General features: G+C 47.8%; 1 protein-coding gene across 1 annotated transcript in view; it reads left to right on the plus strand.

Moving 5' to 3' along the window:
- Nucleotides 1-11,113, plus strand: part of SNAP29 (synaptosome associated protein 29) — a 32,862-nt gene extending 21,749 nt beyond the window's left edge. Inside the window, exons 3-5 of the mRNA XM_054469098.2 lie at nucleotides 650-735; nucleotides 3,071-3,169; nucleotides 7,608-11,113. Of these exons, the coding sequence (XP_054325073.1) occupies nucleotides 650-735; nucleotides 3,071-3,169; nucleotides 7,608-7,765 (343 nt within the window). The 3' untranslated portion in view covers nucleotides 7,766-11,113. The remainder of the gene's footprint in view (nucleotides 1-649; nucleotides 736-3,070; nucleotides 3,170-7,607) is intronic.
- Nucleotides 11,114-19,608: the final 8,495 nt, after the last annotated feature.

Raw genomic sequence — 19,608 nt, forward strand, 5'->3', positions numbered from 1 at the left:
ACTAAGGCGGGAGAATCACTTGAACCCGAGAGGCAGAGGTTGCAGTGAGCCAAGATCACGCCACTGCACTCCAGCCTGGGTGACAAAGCAAGACTCCATCTCAAAAAAAAAAAAAAAAAGAACGGGGAAACAATACAAAAACAGGAGGCGAGCCAGATGTGATCAGCAGGTCATTGTTTGCTGACTGTAGTCTAAAGTACCCGTTTGGTTGTTCCACGTGCTTTTCCTCTGCCTGGTCCTAGGAATCCAGGTTTCCCTGAGAGAGGGCCACCTAACTCGATGCTACACTGCTTTTTTTTTTTTTTTTTTCTCAGTAAAGACAAGGTCTCATTATGTTGCCCAGATCTCACACTTGTGGGCTCAGGCAGTTCTCCCACCTCAGTTTCCCAAAATGCTGGGATTACAGGCATGAGTCACCACACCTGGCTTAGCTGCCACACTTCAGAGGCAGGGGTCTTCATAAGCTTATTGCTTGGCCAACTGTGCTCCTGGGAGAAGCTGTTGACATCCCTACTTCGGTCAGAAAGAGTTTGGCACAGAGGAGGCATTTGATTTTTAGCACACAGGCATTATGTGAAAAGACTGATAACATTGTCATAGGGGTTTTTCCTTTTTAAACATTTTCTTTTTTGTGAACTTTTATCCAAAGATTGAAAGAAGCCATAAGTTCAAGTAAAGAACAGGAAGCAAAGTACCAGGCCAGCCACCCAAACCTTAGAAGGCTGGATGATACAGGTAAGTGGATACCTGTGTACACAGCCACATTTGAATTCTGGGGGGAGACCTCTAGGTTTGGCGTTGGTCCTTGGGGGGCAGTGGCAACCTCTCTGGGGAGGTGGGCAGGGGCCCCAGCTGCTGGCATCACCCATGCTAGCCGAAGGGCCTTAGGGACCCAGCACTCTCTTTCGGAGCTGGGGGTGTGCATTATGGTGAGGATCCTCCTTCTCTCCCTCCCTCCCTCCATGGAGAGGAGAATAAGGAAGTGAGGGCCTGCATTCCATTGAAAATGAGCCTGCCCGGCCGGCCTGGTACAGTAACACATGCCTGTAATCCCAGCACTTTGGGAGGCCAAGCTGGGTGAATCACCTGAGGTCAGGAGTTTGTGACCAGCCTGACTAATAACGTGGTGAAACCGTGTCTCTACTAAATACAAAAAAATTAGCCAAATGTGGTGGCACATGCCTCTAATCCAAGCTACTTGGGAGGCTCAGACAGGAGAATCACTTGTACCTGGGAGGCGGAGGTTGCAGTGAGCTGAGATCACGCCACTGCACTATAGCCTGGGCAACAAGAGTGAAACTCTGTCTCAAAAAAGAAAATGATCGTGCCCATCATTGGTTCCTGCCTGTGTCATTCTCAGTTGTTCCAGCAGTAAAAAGCGAACTGCAGAAAAACCCTTTGGTAAATAGAATAATGGCCCGCCAAAGCTGTCCATGTCCTAATCCCCAGACCCCATGAGTGTGTTAGGTTATATGGCAAAGGTGGAATTACAGTTGCAGATGGAGTTACAATTGCTAATCAGCAAGATGGGGAGATTATCCTGGGTTGTCCAGTTGGGTCCAGTGTCATCACAAAGGTCTCTTTTAAGTGGAAAGAGAAGCAAGAGAGAGAGCGGCAGAGTCAGAGATCTGAAGATGCTGCTGGCCTTGAAGATAGAGAAAGGGGCCCACCTGCCAAGGTACACAGGTGAACTCTAGAAACTGCAAAAGGTGAGGAATTAGATTCTTCCCAAGAGCTCCAGAAGGAGTGCAACCCTGAGGACACCCCGACTCGCCCAGTGAGACCCATGTTGGACTTCCGACCTCCAGAACCATAAGACAAGTTTGTGGTCATTTGTCACAGCATCAGTGAGGGACTAATACAGCCTCCAGCCCAAGCAGGAGGAGCAGCAGCCACATGAACAAGGTGTGCAAGACAGTGTTGACGAATCATTCCACTTCTATCAAGTGATAGGCCCAGAAACATCCCTTATCTGGAAAGGAATTTAGGGCTCCTGGAGCCTCCTCCATAGGCCCCCCAATAGCCAGGTACATTGAAATTGGTGCTAGAAACCAAAGGCTTACTGTGCTGCCTTCAAGAAAACGATACACCGTGGAAGCTCTGGAACCCACCATGGTTGTGGTTGATGCAGCTGAGGAGAGACCAGCTGGAGGAAGAGTGGGGAGCAGGAGAGACTAACATCATCAGCACAGTTCAGTCTGGAAAGGCAAGTGGAGGAAGTGAGTGTAAATTGAAAGGCAAGGGCTGGGAAAACTGGCCTCATCACACCCTGGAAAAGTGGCACAGGACACTGCACCCAAGACACAATTTTAAGGAATTAAAGAGAGTTTTCATTTGTGCAGTATATATTAACTTAAAAGACTGAAGAAAAAATCGACACAGTTTGCAGAATGGTTTCAGTTGGTTGGTGCTGGAGGAAATATGCTAAGTCTAGAAAGTGATGTTTCCCTAAAAGAGATAAACTGAGATGACAGGGCTTTTCCGTGTGCATTTAGAAACTGAAGTTCATTCAAGCCGAGAAAGATAATTTTAAAAAGGAAGAAACTAAAGTTCAAGGAAGATTTCTTGTGGCAAATGTGCATTATTTAACATTTCTTTTTTTTTTTTTTTTTTTGCTTATTTGTTTCAAGTGAAAAGATAGTGTAGAAATAAATTTCAGAAAGAAACAAAATTACCCATAATTCCATTTATGTAAGGTAACAATTTGTATTTTTATACTTTGTCCACAGACTGTGTAGTTTTGCATTATTGCAGTTCCACTGGTGTATTGTCACTTGTGTGACTCTGTCTTTCCTGAGCTTGTGCACCAGGAGTAGGTGATGCTTAGTTTGAGGGTGTTTGATCTCCCAAGTACTGAAGGAAAGTGAGAACCCTCTCCTACCCTGTGGAAGTGTCTCTCCTTCTGGCCCATGAGTCTGCACTGTGCTCCTCCCTCATCCCTCTAGATAGCCTCAGAACCAACCCCTTCATTCCTTCCACCCATTTCCAGATGAAATTGTTTTGGGTATGTGAAGCAGCATTTGAAGGAATGTCAATTAACCGCTCTCCTGGTGTTTCCTTCTAAACTTAGACCCTGTCCCCAGAGGGGCTGGTTCTGCCGTGAGTACCGATGCTTACCCAAAGAACCCACACCTTCAAGCCTATCACCAGAAGATCGACAGCAACCTAGGTAAGACTGAGCACCACACCAGCTTCTGTAAGCCACTGTCCTTCAGGCAGCTCACGCCAAGCATAGCCCCTAAATGAGCATCCCCCAGCTTCAGTTCCCTCACCACACATCACATCCCACGCCAAGCTGGGTCCGTCTTGCCACCTCACTGTCTCTGGAATCTCTCCACTTCTCACCATTTCCTACTTCCAGCGCAGTCAAGCCTCCCCACCTCTCACTTTCATGAACAGCACCAGGGACCCAGGAGTCCCTGAGAGGCCATAAAGTGTAGCCTGGACATGACCGCTCACTCCATCCTTCCCACCTGGCCACTCAGAGCCCTGTTTTCCTCCTTGTGAAATGGGCTACCTCTGAGAACAGTGGGAAGGTTACCTGAGCCAGAAAATGCCTGGGATGGTAAGAGTTAGCGCTCATGTTGCAATTGGCACTTTGGCCACACAGCCTCCAGCATGATGTTTCAAAACAGAAGGGTGTGCAGGGGGCCGGGTGCAGTGGCTCACGCCTGTAATCCCAGCACTTCGGGAGGCCAAGGCGGGTGGATCACCTGAGGTCAGGAGTTCAAGACCAGCCTGACCAACATGGTGAAACCCTGCCTCTACTAAAAATACAAAAATTAGCCGGGCGTGGTGTCAGGCGCCTGTAATCCCAGCTATCAGGAGGCTGAGGCAGGAGAATCACTTGAACCCAGGAGGCAGAGGTTGCAGTGAGCCAAGATCGCACCATTGCACTCCAACCTGGGCAACGAGCGAAATTCCATCTAAAAAAAAAAAAAAAGAAGAAGTGAGGGGTATATTCTTCCAGAACTCTCTCATGGAACCCCACACACTCACAGTGTAGTCCAGGCTCTCTTTGCCTGCCCTAGTCCCTTCTGCCCTCATTACCTGCAGGCTCGTGTGGGATTTCTGATGTGAGTTCTTTCTGCCTCGTGGCCCCTATCTGCCTGGATGGGCTCCCCCGACTCTCTGCAGGCTGGCTCCTTCTCTTTCTGTCAGTCTTGCATTAGTGTGGCCTCCTCTCCCTGTCTCAGGACCCTTGTGTTTCCAGGGGGCTGCCCTGGCCGTTTGTGATTGTGTATCTGCTGGTTTGCCTGCTGTCTTCCCAATCAGACTGTAGATTCCAGGACAGCATGGGAGTGTTTCCATTTTGTCACTACTTTGTATCTGGGGCCCAGCAGGCAAGCACTTAGTGATTATTTTTTGTTATGTTTTGTTTTGTTTTGAGAGGGAGTTTTGCTTTTGTTGCCCAGGCTGCAATGCAATGGCGCAATCTCAGCTCACCGCAACCTCCGCCTCCTGGGTTCAAGTGATTCTCCTGCCTCAGCCTCCTGAGTAGCTGGAATTACAGGCATGCACCACCATGCTCAGCTAATTTTGTATTTTTAGTAGAGATGAGGTTTCTCCTTGTTGGTCAGGCTGGTCTCGAACTCCTAACCTCAGGTGACCCGCCTGCCTCGGCCTCCCAAAGTGCTGGGATTATAGGCGTGAGCCACTGCACCCTAGCCAGTGATTATTTTTTGAATGGAAAAGTCAGTTACTTGAAGTTCAAGTAGGTGTTGGCCTGTGGGCAGTTCTGTGAGTTTATTCTAAGTCGTGTCCCAGACTTGCTGCCTCCTCCTACCGCTACTCCCTGAACAGAAATCTCCCCCGTGGTGACCTGGGTCACCCTGTCAGTCTCCCAGCCCCTGTTAGGAGTTGGCAAAGTGGAGGGGACAAATAATAAAATCCTCCCCTGCTGTAAAGGTATCTAGTGGAAGGCAAAACTGAAACTCATGAAGATGCACATGGAGTGTCTGTGCACAGGTTTGCTCCTGCTTGCTGTCTGGGAAGCCCCAGACAGCTGCCACCTCCTTCTATGCCCTGGACTCTGTCCTCCAGAGCCAAAGACTTCTCTGAGGCAGAAGGTGTGTCTGCCCAGATCTAACCACTCCAGAGAAACCCAGAGAGGCGTGAAAGCCCTTTGTCCTTCACTAGGAGAAAGGGAGTGGTTAGGGCTAGTGGTATGGTTGGTGCCTGCTGGCAGGAAGTGTGAGAAGGGACTTTGAGGAAGGATACTGCATTCAGAGAGGCAAGAAGAAGTGCTGAGTACTGCCTGCCACTAGGAGGTGCTGAGGGTGCACAGTTGGCACTGTGGACTGGCAGCTAGGCAGGTCCCGGCAGGACGCAGTCTAGAGTAGGAGGTGGGCCTGGACAGAAGGGCGAGTGGCTAGTTCAGAGCTCAGCCCTCTGGCCCTGCTGACACAGGCTAGGCCAGGCCACTCTGGTGGGGCAGGGAGTGTTGCCTTTGTTCACACTCTTCCCGTCTTAACACTATCTCCCTGCTATTTCAGGATCTCAGGCAAGCTTTCTGGACTCCAGTGCCCTGGCCTGGTGGTTTTACATTATCACACATTTTATCTCAGCCTCTCTGTTTGCTTATCCTTTGCTGCCCTGGCTGCCAGTGAGCTTCCTCCTGAGGCCTGAGGCAACCACAGGCTCTGCTCTCCATGGAGCATGAGGCCATGAATTTTAGTAAGCTTAAGAAGCAAAGAGCTGAAGACTTATCTTTTTTTTTTTTTAATTTTAATTATACTGTTTTTCTCTTTCTTTTCTTTTCTTTTTTAGAGATGAAGTCTCGTTTTGTTGCCCAGGCTGGTCTCCAACTCCTGGGCTCAAGTGATCCTCCCACCTCAGCCTCCCAGAGTGCTGAGATTACAAGCATGAGCCACTGTGCCTGACCTGAAGACAATCTTTTTATTTTTTTTAATTTCTTTCTGAGAGTTTTACTCTATTGCCCAGGCTGGAGTGCAGTGGCGCAATCTCAGTTCGCTGCAGCCTCTGCCTTCTGGGTTCAAGCGATTCTCATGCCTCAGCCTCCTGAGTAGCTGGGATTACAAGGTGTGCACCACCATGCCCAGATAATTTTTGTATTTTTAGTAGAGACGGGGTTTCACCATGTTAGCCAGGATGGTCTTGATCGCCTGACCTCAAGTCATCCACCCACCTCGGCCTCCCAAAGTGCTGGGATTACAGGCATGAGTCACCACACTCAGCCTATCTTTTTATTTTATTTTTTGAGACGGAGTCTTGCTCTGTCGCCCAGGTTGGAGTGCAGTGCATTGATCTCAGCTTACTGCAACCTCCTCCTCTCAGGTTCAAGTGATTCTCCTGCCTCAGCCTCCCGAGTAGCAGGGAATACAGGCATGCACCACCACATCCGGCTAATTTTTATATTTTTTAGTAGAGATGGGGTTTCACCATGTTGGCCAAGCTGGCCTCAAACTCCCGACCTCATACGATCCACCCGCCTCAGCCTCTCAAAGTGCTGGGATTACAGGCACGAGCCATTGTGCCTGGCCAAGACTACCTTTTTAAAAAAACTGATTTTGGCTGGGCACGGTGGCTCACGCCTGTAATCCTAGCACTTTGGGAGGCCGAGGCGGGCGGATCACAAGGTAAGGAGTTCGAGACCAGCCTGGCCAATACGGTGAAACCCTGTGTCTACTAAAAATACAAAAAAAATTAGTCAGGCGTGGTGGCGTGTGCCTGTAGTCCCAGCTACTCGGGAGGCTGAGGCAGAAGAATTGCTTTAACCTGGGAGGCAGAGGTTGCAGTGAGCTGAGATCATGGCACTGCACTCCGGCCTGGGCGATAGAGCAAAATGCTGTCTCAAAAAAAAAAAACAAACTGATTTTGATTAGATTTGTAGTACCAGTGCTAAGCATTTGTGTATCCTGATCCTTTTTCTCTTAGTGTTTTATATTTAATCTTGCAACTAAGAAGGCTTACAAAGCACCACCTCTTCTCTCTGGCTCTTTCCTGGCTGCTGTTCCTAGTAAAAAGGCAGAAAGCAGCCCTGGGCATATCTCCCTACCCCCAGCGTGCGTACACACACACACGCACGCACGCACGCACGCACGCACGCACGCACGCACGCACGCACGCACGCACGCACGCACACACACACACACACACACCCCCCAGCCCTGGGCATATCTCCCTACCCCCAGCGTGCGTACACACACACACACACACACACACACACACAGCAGCCCTGGGCATATCTCCCTACCCCCAGCGTGCGTACACACACACACACACACACACACACACAGAAAGCAGCCCTGGGCATATCTCCCTACCCCCAGCGTGCGTACACACACACACACACACACACACACACACACACACACAGCCCTGGGCATATCTCCCTACCCCCAGCGTACACACACACACACACACACGTACACACACACACACACACACACTCTCACAAACCTGGGAAAGAGGCTTTACTCTTGACCCTGACAGAATCAATTAAGTCAAGACTCATCTCTGCAGTGGGTGCAGCCCCACCAGGCAACACAGATCCCTGTCTCTCCCCCTTACCCACGCCATCAGGAAGCATTTGCAGGTGCCGTGACTGTTTGCTCATGCCTGCGTGTCATTTCCTCCTCCCACAGATGAGCTGTCCGTGGGACTGGGCCGTCTGAAGGACATAGCCCTGGGGATGCAGACAGAAATTGAGGAGCAAGATGACATTCTTGACCGGCTGACAACCAAAGTGGACAAGTTAGATGTCAACATAAAAAGCACAGAAAGAAAAGTTCGACAACTCTGAAGACAGATGGGTTTCCACTCTATTGTGATGAAAAGATTTGAAAGATCTTTTTTTGAACTTCCAAGAAATTTCATTTACTATTTTAGTATGTAAATTAATGTGTGTTTGCAAATGTTATAATAGAGTAGGTCTTAAGACATTTTTGCTATTATAAGGAAGTATTTGTCCCACATTTTCCTAGGGTTAACACCTCACCAAGTTCTTCCAGCAAAATGCTTATTAGAGTTTTCATCTGAGCACAGTAGCCTGGCCCTGCATATCTTGGGCGTTTGATTACCATGCTGGAATAAGAAGAGTTGCATTTCTCATTTTAATGAGCATATGGAAAGATGGGGACAGGATTTCAGTCTTGCAGTCATGAGCTTCTATTTCTCATTCCTAAGCCTTACCATGAGTCAGCATGTTAAGGGGGCCTGTGAGCCAGTCATTTGGTGGAGGAGGGTCCTTCCCACACCTTTGTTTAGGAGTCATCATTCACACACACACGCACACACACACACACACATACTGAGCACATTATCTGTGATTCTTTCATCCTCCTGGAAAGGATCAGTGTTAGAATGGGAAATAGAGTGTGCCGTGTTGCTGTTTTGTTGGCAGATATCCCCACTTCCCTCCAGCCCCCCATCCTTGGCATGTATATTAGTAGGAGAGCTTCACACCAGCACTGCTCACTGCGACTCCTGGAAATGTGTGGGGAATTGGATGAGCCCCTTTTCCCCACGTGCTCTCATCTGGAACTCTCCATCTGTGATTTGCAACAGGTCTTCCACTGGCTCGAGGCTGCCAGGCTGACTGACAGGGGCGCCCAATAGAGTTTGTGGGAATGGAGTATCGCACAGATGTGGCTGCACAATGGTCTTCCTCCACCCCTCTGGGAATCACCATTAGGCAGGCCTCAGTAGGGCAAAATGTTTATTTGGTACCTGGGGTCTCCTGACCTGTCTAGCATTCCCACTCACTCTTCTGCACTTCTTGCAAGGTAACTTGAATCATCACTTATTTCTCTGCCACCTGGTTTTAGGACTGGAACTCTATAAATGATACTGACTTTGTATAGAAGGATTTAGCTAAGGGGGAAAAAAAGCCCAGATACCATTTTAACTGGCCCAGCTCATTTTCTCCTTTCATTTTACAAAAGAAATCATATAGAAGCATCAATTAAAACTGATTTATGTTGGTACATCCAACAAAATAGTTGGAACCACAAGGCCCTTATCTTTTTAAAAAACAAAATATTTTGAAGATGGTGAAAGTGACTGATTTTAATAATGAGATAGGTCACTTAAAATAACAGTGCCTTTGACCTTAAAACATGGCACTGGCCCATGTGACCTTTGCCATTTCCCAGTACTTCCCTTTACAGTCTGCAGCCTATAAACAGTGGTGTCTCAAAGCAAAGGAAACCTCCACAAGTGCTGCAACAGTGCATTAGTTTTTATGTAGCAATTTGTTTATAAAAATTCCCATCCCATAATGCATGACCTTCCTAAAAATATCCACAGCCTCCATAGGCAAGCCGAGCTTTCTGTGCTACCCACTGGTTAGATTCCACCCACCTCAGGGATTCCGATCCATGTCATTAACGACCATCCCAGGGTGTGAGGGCCTGATTAAAGCTTATCAAACTAGACATTTGTTTATTAGATGAGCTCGGCATTATTATTTTCTCAATAACGTAGAAGGGAAATTTTAACACTCATCCCAAACAAAACTACTTCCTGAGGCTTTCAGCAAAAAGGCTGCTTAAAAGCATGAACCCGGGATGCAGAGCAGCTTTTGTGCACAGTTCCACTTACTGTAATTGTTTCCAGTTCTTTCCTCTAACACCTTCCATGTATGTCATAACTTTTTATCACCGTCAGGCATAGACTCGTGGAGATTAGTCATTATACCTCAGACCTAAGCTAATTATATAAAATAAATACATGTAAAGGCCACTGCCACATTCTCAGCAGCCTTCCACTTGCATAATGAGATTAGTGATTCAACTGACTTGAAGCACAGTAACATCTTATTTTATGCACCTTCCCTGCCTTTTTGCTGGACTGATGAAGCCAGTCACCCGCCCTTCTGTTTTTTGTTTTTTTTTTTTCTTAACCCCAGGTATATGGAAGGAGAGTTGCCTTCACTTTTCTGGAAATTTGTCTTCATCTGACAGAGGGCCTCGTTTTGTCCTGTTCTTGTTCAGACCCTCTCGTTCTACGTCCTGTGCTGAGGGGACTGTCCTTAAGCAACAGGACAGCGAGCTGGTCCTTTCTGCCACTTCTTCCCCACTCCCATGCCCAGGAAGGCCTGGTTGCTGATGCTACTTTATAAATGAGTTGCTTGCATTTTCACAGAGAATAAAGGAAGACCTAACATGGCTCCAGAAACTTTTCACATGATGATTAGGATGGACAAAAAAATGCTACCCTCTAGACTAGACACATTTCATGGAGACAAGCAAAAAGATGGCTGGGCTGACTGTGGGATGGGATTTGGTACTGCAGACAGATTTTGATTTCCACAGTTAGGGTGGAAACAAACTGTGCCTTCAAAAAATGACTTTTCTAACTTAAGGTTGGTTATATGTTAAGTGTGCTACTAACTTAAAAAATAGTGGCTGGGCGCGGTGGCTCACGCCTGTAATCCCAGCGCTTTGGGAGGCTGAGATGGGTGGATCACGAGGTCAGGAGATCGAGACCATCCTAGCTAACATGGTGAAACCCCATCTCTACTAAAAACACAAAAAAAATTAGCTGGGCGTGGTGGCGGGCGCCTGTAGTCCCAGCTACTCGGGAGGCTGAGGCAGGAGAATGGCGTGAACCCGGGAGGCGGAGCTTGCAGTGAGCGGAGATAGCGCCATTGCACTCCAGCCTGGACGACAGAGCGAGACTCTGCCTCAAAAAAAATTAAAAAAAAAAAAAAAAAAATAGTGCACTCTTTGGCCGGGCACAGTGGATCACGCCTGTAATCTCAGCACTTTGGAAGGCCGAAGCGGGCGGATCACGAGGTCAGAAGATTGAGATCATCCTAGCTAACACAGTGAAACCTCGTGTCTACTAAAAATATAAAAAATTAGTCGGGCGTGGTGACGGGCGCATGTAGTCCCAGCTACCCGGGAGGCTGAGGCAGGAGAATGGCGTGAACTCAGGAGGCGGAGTTTGCAGTGAGCCAAGGCGACAGAGCAAGACTCTGTCTCAAAAAGTAAAAAATAGTGCACTGTCGTTCGAGAAGTTTTCTAACATCTAGTAATTTGTAACTTAGAAGTGGAGTTGCCTTGTGGATGTCTTTTTTGCATTCTGTAGGAAAGGAAACGTGAATTTAACTCGGGTTGCAAGAAATAAAAATATCAGTGCATTTAAATTCTCCTTAACCTCTTTTTGTGAATATGTAATTTTAAGTGTACACTATACCAATTTAGTAATAATCTTATACTTTGCCCATATGGGCCTTTTCTGCAGTTGTTTTTTTTTTTTTTTTTTTTTTTTTGAGATAGAGCCTCACTCTGTCACCTAGCCTGGAGTGCAATGGCACAATCTCGGCTCACTGCAACCTCCGCCTCCCAGGTTCAAGCAATTCTCCTGCCTCAGCCTCTCGAGTAGCTGGGGTTACAGGTGTGTACCACCATACCCGCCTAATTTTTTTCTTTTTTTAATACAGACAGGGTTTCACTGTGCTGGCCAGGCTGGTCTCCAACTCCTGACCTTGTGATCTGCCCACCTCGGCCTCCCAAAGTGCTGGGATTATAGGTGACCTGTAGAATTTTAAAGTTACAAATGTTGTTCAGCATCTTTAGCTCTGATGAATGCGGTGTCAGTACAAAATGATGAGCTAGAGCCAGGGCATGGTGGCTTATGCCAATAATCCCAGTGCTTTGGGAGGCTGAGGCAGGAGAATCTCCTGAGGCCAGGAGTTTGAGACCAGTCTGGACAACATAGTGAGACCCCATCTCTACAAAAAATTTTCAAAAATAGCTGGGCCTCTAGTCCCAGCTACTTTGGAGGCTAAGGTGGGAGAATTGCTTGAGCTCAGGAATTCGAGGCTGCAGTGAGTTATGATCATGCCACTGCACTCCAGTCTGGGCAACAGAGGGAGACCCTGTCTCTAAAAAATAATAAACAAAATGATGAGCTAAGTTCGAGACCAGCCTGGCCAACACAGTGAGACGCTGTCTCTATTAAAAATACAAAAACTAGCCAGGCATGGTGGCATATGCCTATAGTCCCAGCTACTCAGGAGACTGAGGCACGACAATCACTTGAACCTGGGAGGCAGAGGTTGCAGTGAGCCGAGACCGCACCACTGCACTCCAGCCTGGGCGACAGAGTGAAATTCCATATTAAAAAAAAAAAATTGATGAGCTAGTCATTAAAAGTGCTTACTATGGCCAGGCATGGTGACTCGCCTGTAATCCCAGCACTTTGGGAGGCCGAGGCAGGCGGATCATGAGGTCAGGGGATCAAGACCATCCTGGCTAACACGGTGAAACCCTGTCTCTACTAAAAATACAAAAAATTAGCTGGGCGCAGTGGTAGGCGCCTGTAGTCCCAGCTACTCGGGAGGCTGAGGCAGGAGAATGGCGTGAACCAGGGAGGCAGAGCTTGCAGTGAGCTGAGATTGCGCCATTGCACTCCAGCCTGGGCAACAGAGTGAGACTCCGTCTCAAAAAAAAAAAAAAAGAAAAAAAAAAAGTGCTCATTATGTGGGGATGGGATGGGCTCTTTAGTTCGAACTCTGTTTCAGAACAGCACTTTTCCTCCATGCCTTCAACTCAACAAATGACCATATTCCATCAAAATGTGAAGTTGTTTTTTAAACAAATTTTGTCTCCTGTGTAGTTATTTCTTAGTGAGTTGGTGGAGGGGATCTTCCTCATTGAGTCTTCATGTATTTGGTATTCGAAGCCACATTTAGCCCTATGAACTACCTTCTATCCTGAAACCCTCTCATCAGTTTTCCGGTCTGTCTCCTTGCTCCCTACTTGCTCTGCAGCACTATCTAGACCAGGGTTCAGCAAATTTCTGTAAAGGGCCGGAGAGTCAGTGTTTCAGGCTTACAGGCCAAACCATCTCCATCTCTATTGCAGCTGCTCAGCTCTGCCATTGTTGCATAAAAGCAGCCAAAGATCCGGGCGCAGTGGCTCACGCCTGTAATCCCAGCACTTTGGAAGGCTGAGGCGGGTGGATCACTTGAGGTCAGGAGTTTGAGAACAGCCTGGCCAACATGGTGAAACCCTGTCTCTACTAAAAATGCAGAAATTAGCCAATCGTGATGGGGTGCACCTGTAATACCAGCTACTTGGGAGGCTGAGGCAGGAGAATCACTTGAACCCAGGAGGCAGAGGTTGCAGTGAGCCGAGATTGTATCACTGCACTCCAGCCTGGGCGACAGAGTGAGTTTCAAAAAATAAAGAATAAAAGCAGCCAAAGACAATATGTAAATAAGTGAGAGTGCGTGAGAGTGGCTGTGTTCCAAAGCTTTATTTATGGAGACTCAAATTTCACATAATTCACATGTGATAAAATGCTATGAATTTTTTTTGTTTTTGAGATAGCATCTTATTGTAGAATCAAAAGGTCTGAGAAAGCATCTGTAGGTTAGGCTAGGCCATTTTGGAATTTATTTTTTTTTAATTAATTAATTTTTTTTTTTTTTTTTTTTTTGAGATGGAGTCTCACTCTGTCTTCCAGGCTGGAGTGCACTGGCACAATCTCAGCTCACTGCAACCTCTGCCTCCCACGTTCAAGTGATTCTCCTGCCTCAGCCTCCCGAGTAGCTGAGATTACAGGCGCCCACCACCACGCCCAGATAATTTTTTGTAACTTTAGTAGAGACGGGGTTTCACCATGTTGGCCAGGCTGGTCTCAAACTCCTGGCCTCTTGATCCGCCCACCTTAGCCTCCCAAAGTGCTGGGATTACAGGTGTGAGCCACGGAGCCTGGCCCATCTTGGAAAAATTAGCCAGGCATGGTAGTGGGTGCCTATTAATTCTAGCTACTTGGGAGGCTGAAGCAGGAGAATCGCTTGAACCCGGGAGGCAGAGGTTGAAGTGAGCCGGGATGGTGCCATTGCACTCCAGCATGGGTGACAAGAGCAAAACTCCCTCTCAAAAAAAAAAAAAAAAAAGAGAAAAGAAAATTAATAGAATATTAAATGTGACCATGGTGAAGTATTTGCATATGACCTATGTACATTCTCCTGTATACTTTTTGTTGTTGTTTTGTTTTGTTTTTGAGACAGTCTCACTCTGTCACCCAGGCTGGAATGCAGTGGCTTGATCACAAGCAATTCTTGTGTCTTAGCCTCCCGAGTAGCTGGGATTACAGGCATGCCACGCCTGGCTTTTTTTTTTTTTTTTTTTTTTTTTTTTTTTGGTGACAGAGTCTTGCTCTGTCACCCAGGCTGGGGTGCAATAGCACAATCTCACCTCACTGCAACCTCCGCCTCGCAGGTTTAAGCGATTCACCTGCCTCAGCATCCCAAATAGCTGGGATTACAGGCACCTGCCACCACGCCTGGCTAATTTTTTGTATTTTTAGTAGAGACGGGGTCTCACCATGTTGGCCAGGCTGGTCTCGAACTCCTGACCTCAGGTGATCTGCCCGCCTTAGCCTCCCAAAGTACTGGGATTATAGACATGAGCCACTGCACCCGGCCATATATATATTTTGAGACAGTGTCTCACTCCGCTACCCAGGCTGGAGTTCAGTGGTGGGATCACGGCTCACTGCAGCCTCAAACTTTCAGGCATAAGTGATCCTCCCACCGCAGCCTCCTAAATAGCTGGGATTATAGACATGTGCCAGCACACCCAACTGGTTTTTGTATTTTTTGTAGAGATGGGGTTGGCCAGGCTGCTCTGAAATTCCTGAGCTCAAGTGATCAGCCCAACTTGACTTCCCAAAGTACTGGGATTATAGGTATGAACCACTGCGCCCAGTCTAGAAATTTATTTTCTCACAGTTGTAGAGGAACCAAAGTGTTGGTTCCTTCTGAGAGTGGTGAGAGAAAGATCTGTTCTGGGTCTCTCCCTGGCTTGTACAGGGCAGTCTTCTCCCTGTATCTTTACATCATTTTAAGGACACCAGTTGTACTGGATTAGGGCCCACCCCAAAGACCTTACTTTCAGTGATTACCTTTGTTAAGACCCTATCTCCAAATAAGGTCACATTCTGAGGTACTGGGGATTAGAACATCCACATATTAATTTGGCAGGGGAGTCAGGGGAGCACAATTCAACCCAGAACCTATACAAATAAGTTTCAGCTGGAAGGAGCTGACATCTGATGGCCTTTCTTTTCTTTCTTTTTTTTTGAGACGGAGTCTCGCTGTATCGCCCAGGCGGGAATGCAGTGGCGCGGTCTCGGCTCACTGCAAGCTCCACCTCCTGGGTTCATGCCATTCTCCTGCCTCAGCCTCCTGAGTAGCTGGGACAACCGGTGCCCGCCACCACGCCCGGCTAATTTTTTGTATTTTTAGTAGAGATGGGGTTTCGCCGTGTTAGCCAGGATGGTGTCAATCTCCTGACCTTGTGATCCACCCGCCTCGGCCTCCCAAAGTGCTGGGATTACAGGTGTGAACCACTGCGCCCGGCCTGGCCTTTATTTTCTTTGTGTGGCTAAAATTGATTTAGCCACACATCTAATCTAAGATGATTAGAGAGTTAGATCACCAAGGACAGGGCTGTTGTAGACCCAGCTAAGACAGGGCACTCAGAAGGACCCCGGTCTTTAACGCATTTCATGGATTTAAAGAAATAGAGTAGCAGAGTTTCTAGCCCTAGAGTCACCAGTTAGCTTTGCAGCTGCTTAGCAGCAGGTAGTAGAGGACCCTACCAATAAGGCTGAAGTTCAAGAGCAGGACTCCTGAACCAGGCCCTCTTTCTTGCACCTATAATCCCAGGTACTCGGGAGGCTAAAGCGAGATCACTTGAGGCCAGGAGTCTGGGACCAGCGTGGGTAACATAGCAAGACCTACACCCCTACACTTCTTAGAAAATTAAATTTTTTTTTGGAGATGCAGTTTTATTCTTGTGACCCAGCCTGGAGTGCAATGGCGCAATCTTGGCTCACTGCAACCTCCACCTCCCAAGTTCAAGCAATTCTCCTGCCTCAGTCTCCCGAGTAGCTGGGATTACAGGTGCACGCCACCACACCTGGCTAATTTTTGTATTATTAGTAGAGAAAGGGTTTCACCATGTTGGCCAAGCTGCTCTTGAACTCCTGACCTCAGGTGATCCACCCACCTTGGTCTCCCAAAGTGCTGGGATTATAGGTGTGAACTATTGTGCCCAGCTAAAAATTAAATTTTAAAAAGATCAAGCCTCCTGTCCCTGGGCTGACCAGACAGCCAAGAAAGTCAAGTTAGAAATCAGAGCTCTGGCTTAAGGCTTAGGGCAAAGGTCTGGTTCCCTGATTATGGTCACAAGGCAGAAGTCTAGGTGCCAGACCCAGGGCTCAAATCAGAGAAAAAGTAAAGCTGACTTGACATTGATCTTTGCATTTAAGTGCTTTAAATATTCCCAAAAAAAGGTCCCAAAATCTGGATAGGACTTGACTGACACTTGCTTAGTTGCCCATGCTGGATTGCAGTGATGTCATCATGGCTCACTGCAGCCTTGACCTCCCAGGCATAAGCGATCCTCCCACCTCAGCTTCCTGAGTAGCTGGGGCCACAAGCACATGCCACCACGCCCTGCTAACTTTTTTTTTTTTTTAGACCGGGTCTCGCTGTGTTGTGCAAGCTGATCTTGAACTCCTGGGCTCAAACCATCCTCCCACCTCTGCCTTTCAGAGTGCTGGGATTCCAGGTGTGAGCCACTGCACCCAGCCAGGACTTGACCATAGACTAAAAGCAAGAGAGTGAGGCAAGCCATTTATAAATAGGAAAGAAACTGCTCACCCGACCCCTGCCAATGCTGAAGGAAGCACAGCAACACCCTAAAGAAGATACAAACCTTGGAGACCAAGAGCACCACTAGGTCATTTAGAAATTAAACCAAGCCAGGCGCGGTGGCTCACACCTGTAATCCCAGCACTTTGGGAGGCCAAGGCAGGTGGATCATGAGGTCAAGAAATTGAGACCATCCTGGCCAACATGGTGAAACTCCGTCTCTACTAAAAATACAAAAATTAGCCGGGTGTGGTGGTGGTCACCTGTAGTCCCAGCTACTCGGGAGGCAGAGGAAAGAGAATGGCGGGAACCTGGGAGGCGGAGCCTGCAGTGAGCCGAGATCGTGCCACTGCACTCCAGCTTAGGCAACAGCGAGACTCTGTCTCAAAAAAAAAAAAAAAAAAAAAATTAGTTGGGTGTGGTAGCACATGCCTGTAGTCCCAGCTACACAGGAGAATCAATTGAACCTGGGAGGTGGAGGTTGCAGTGAAGTGAGATCACGCCACTGCACTCCAGCCTGGCAACAGAGCGAGACTCCGTCTCAAAAAAAAAAAAAAAAAGAAATTAAATCAAGGCCAGGCGCAGCGGCTGGGAGGCTGAGGTGGGCAGATCACCTGAATTCAAGACCAGCCTGACCAACATGGAGAAACCCTATCTCTACTAAAACTACAAAATTAGCCAGGCGTGGTGGTGTATGCCTGTAATCCCAGCTACTCAGGAGGCTGAGGTGAGAGAATCGTTTGAACCTGGGAGGCAGAGATTGCAGTGAGCCAAGATCACATCACTGCACTCCAGCCTGGATGACAGAGCAAGACTCCGTCTCAAAAAAAAAAAAAAATTAAATGAAAACAGATGGGTGCAGTGCCTCATGTCTATAAATCCCAGCACCTTGGGAGGCCAAGGCAGGAGGATTACTTGAGCCCAGGAGTTTTGTTTTGTTTTTGTTTTTTTTTTTTTTTTGAGATGAAGTTTCACTCTTGTTGCCCAGGCTGGAGTGCAATGGCGCGATCTCGGCTCACTGAAACCTCCACCTCCCAGGTTCAAGCTATTCTCCCGCCTCAGCCTCCTGAGCAGCTGGGATTATAGGCATGCACCACCACACCCGACTAATTATGTATTTTTAGTAGAGACAGGGTTTCTCCATGTTGGTCAAGCTGGTCTCGAACTCCTGACCTCAGGTGATCTGCCCTCCTCGGCCTCCCAAAGTGTTGGGATTACAGGCATGAGCCACCATCCGAAACTAGCCTGAGCAACACAGCGAGACCCTGTCTCCACACACACACACACACACACACACAAAATAAGAATAAAAATAATTAGCTGGGCGTGATGGTCTGCACCTGCAGTCTCAGCTACCTGGGAGGCTAAGACAGGAGGACTGCTTGAGCCCAGGAGGTTGAGGCTGCAGTGAGCTATAATCCTGCCACTGCACTCCTGGTCGACAGAGTGAGATCTCATCTCAAAAAAAAAAAAAAAAAAAAAAAAAAAAAGGCCTGTGTGGCGGCTCATGGCTGTAATTCAAGCACTTTAGGAGGGCAAGGCAGAAGGATCGATTGAGTCCAGGAGTTCAAGACCAGCCTGGGCAACATTGAGAGACCAAGTTCTGTTGTGGGTTGATTTGGCTTTTTTTTTTTCTTTTTTAAAATGTTGTTTGTTTCAAGTTTTCCTTCTCCAAGATAGGCTAATACTGATCATGTCATTCCACCACTTAAAACTTCTGTTGGGGCCAGGTGCGGTGGCTCACGCCTGTAGTCCCAGCACTTTGGGAGGCCGAGGCGGGTGGATCACAAAGTCAGGAGATTGAGACCATCCTGGCTAACACGGTGAAACTCCGTCTCTACTAAAAATACAAAAAATTAGCCGGGCGTCATGGCGGGCGCCTGTAGTCCCAGCTACTCGGGAGGCTGAGGCAGGAGAATGGCATGAACCCGGGAGGTGGAGCTTGCAGTGAGCCGAGATCACGCCACTGCACTCCAGCCTGGGTGACAGAGTGAGACTCCATCTCAAAAAAAAAAAAAAACTTCTGTTGGGTTCTGTTGGGGGCCAGGTGCCTTGGCTCACACCTATAATCCCAGGACTTTGGAAGGCTGAGGTGGGTGAATCACTTCTTGAGGTCAGGAGTTTGAGACCAGCCTGGCCAACATTGTGAGAGACCCTTTCTGTACTAAAAACACAAAAATTAGCCGGGCATGGTGGCAGGCGCCTGTAATCCCAGCTACTCGGGAGGCTGAGGCAGGAGGATTGCTTGAGCCTGGGAGGTGGAGGTTGCAGTGAGCCAAGATCACGCCACTGCACTCCAGCCTGGGTGACAGAGTAAGACCCTGTCTCAAAAACAAACAAACAAAATCCCACTTCTGTTGGCTCCTATTAGCGTGTCATTTAGGGAAGCCAATTGGCCAGCTTAGGCAGCACATGACACAGTCTCCATTGATGGCCCTGAGTGTGGCCCTGGGTTCATAGGACGAGAGGTGGCTAGTGTCTTACAGGTACTAACCAAAATCACGATAAATCTTATAATCAGAAGACCATTATTACTCATTTACAATAAGAAAGATAACTGACCAGAATGTAAGTTTTCTGATGGGAGCGCAGAGCACTGTGCCTGGCACAGAGTAGGCATTTAAGAAGTTTTTGTAGGATGGATAGTAAGAAAAGGAAGGGAGACAAGAGGGGGTGGGGAAGGAGCAAGTGAAAGGGGGAAAAAGCTCGTTCTCTTTCTGTAGGAAGGCTATTTGAGGAGCCAAGTTAAAATCAGATTGAATAGTGCTTATTCCTCCACTACACTAAGTACCACCAAGCAGGACCATATCACATTCACCTTTGCATCCCCAAGTCTAGCTCCTGGGAGATGCTTAATACAGGTGTGCTGAACTTATTTGTCACTTAAATGTTCATTATCTTAGGATCTTACGAAGGGCTTCTTTTCCTGAAATCCAGCAAGGAGGAGTTTTAGTCCGCATGCGTCT

The sequence above is a fragment of the Pongo pygmaeus genome, chromosome 23, assembly GCF_028885625.2.
Source record: "Pongo pygmaeus isolate AG05252 chromosome 23, NHGRI_mPonPyg2-v2.0_pri, whole genome shotgun sequence".
Taxonomy (NCBI): domain Eukaryota; kingdom Metazoa; phylum Chordata; class Mammalia; order Primates; family Hominidae; genus Pongo; species Pongo pygmaeus.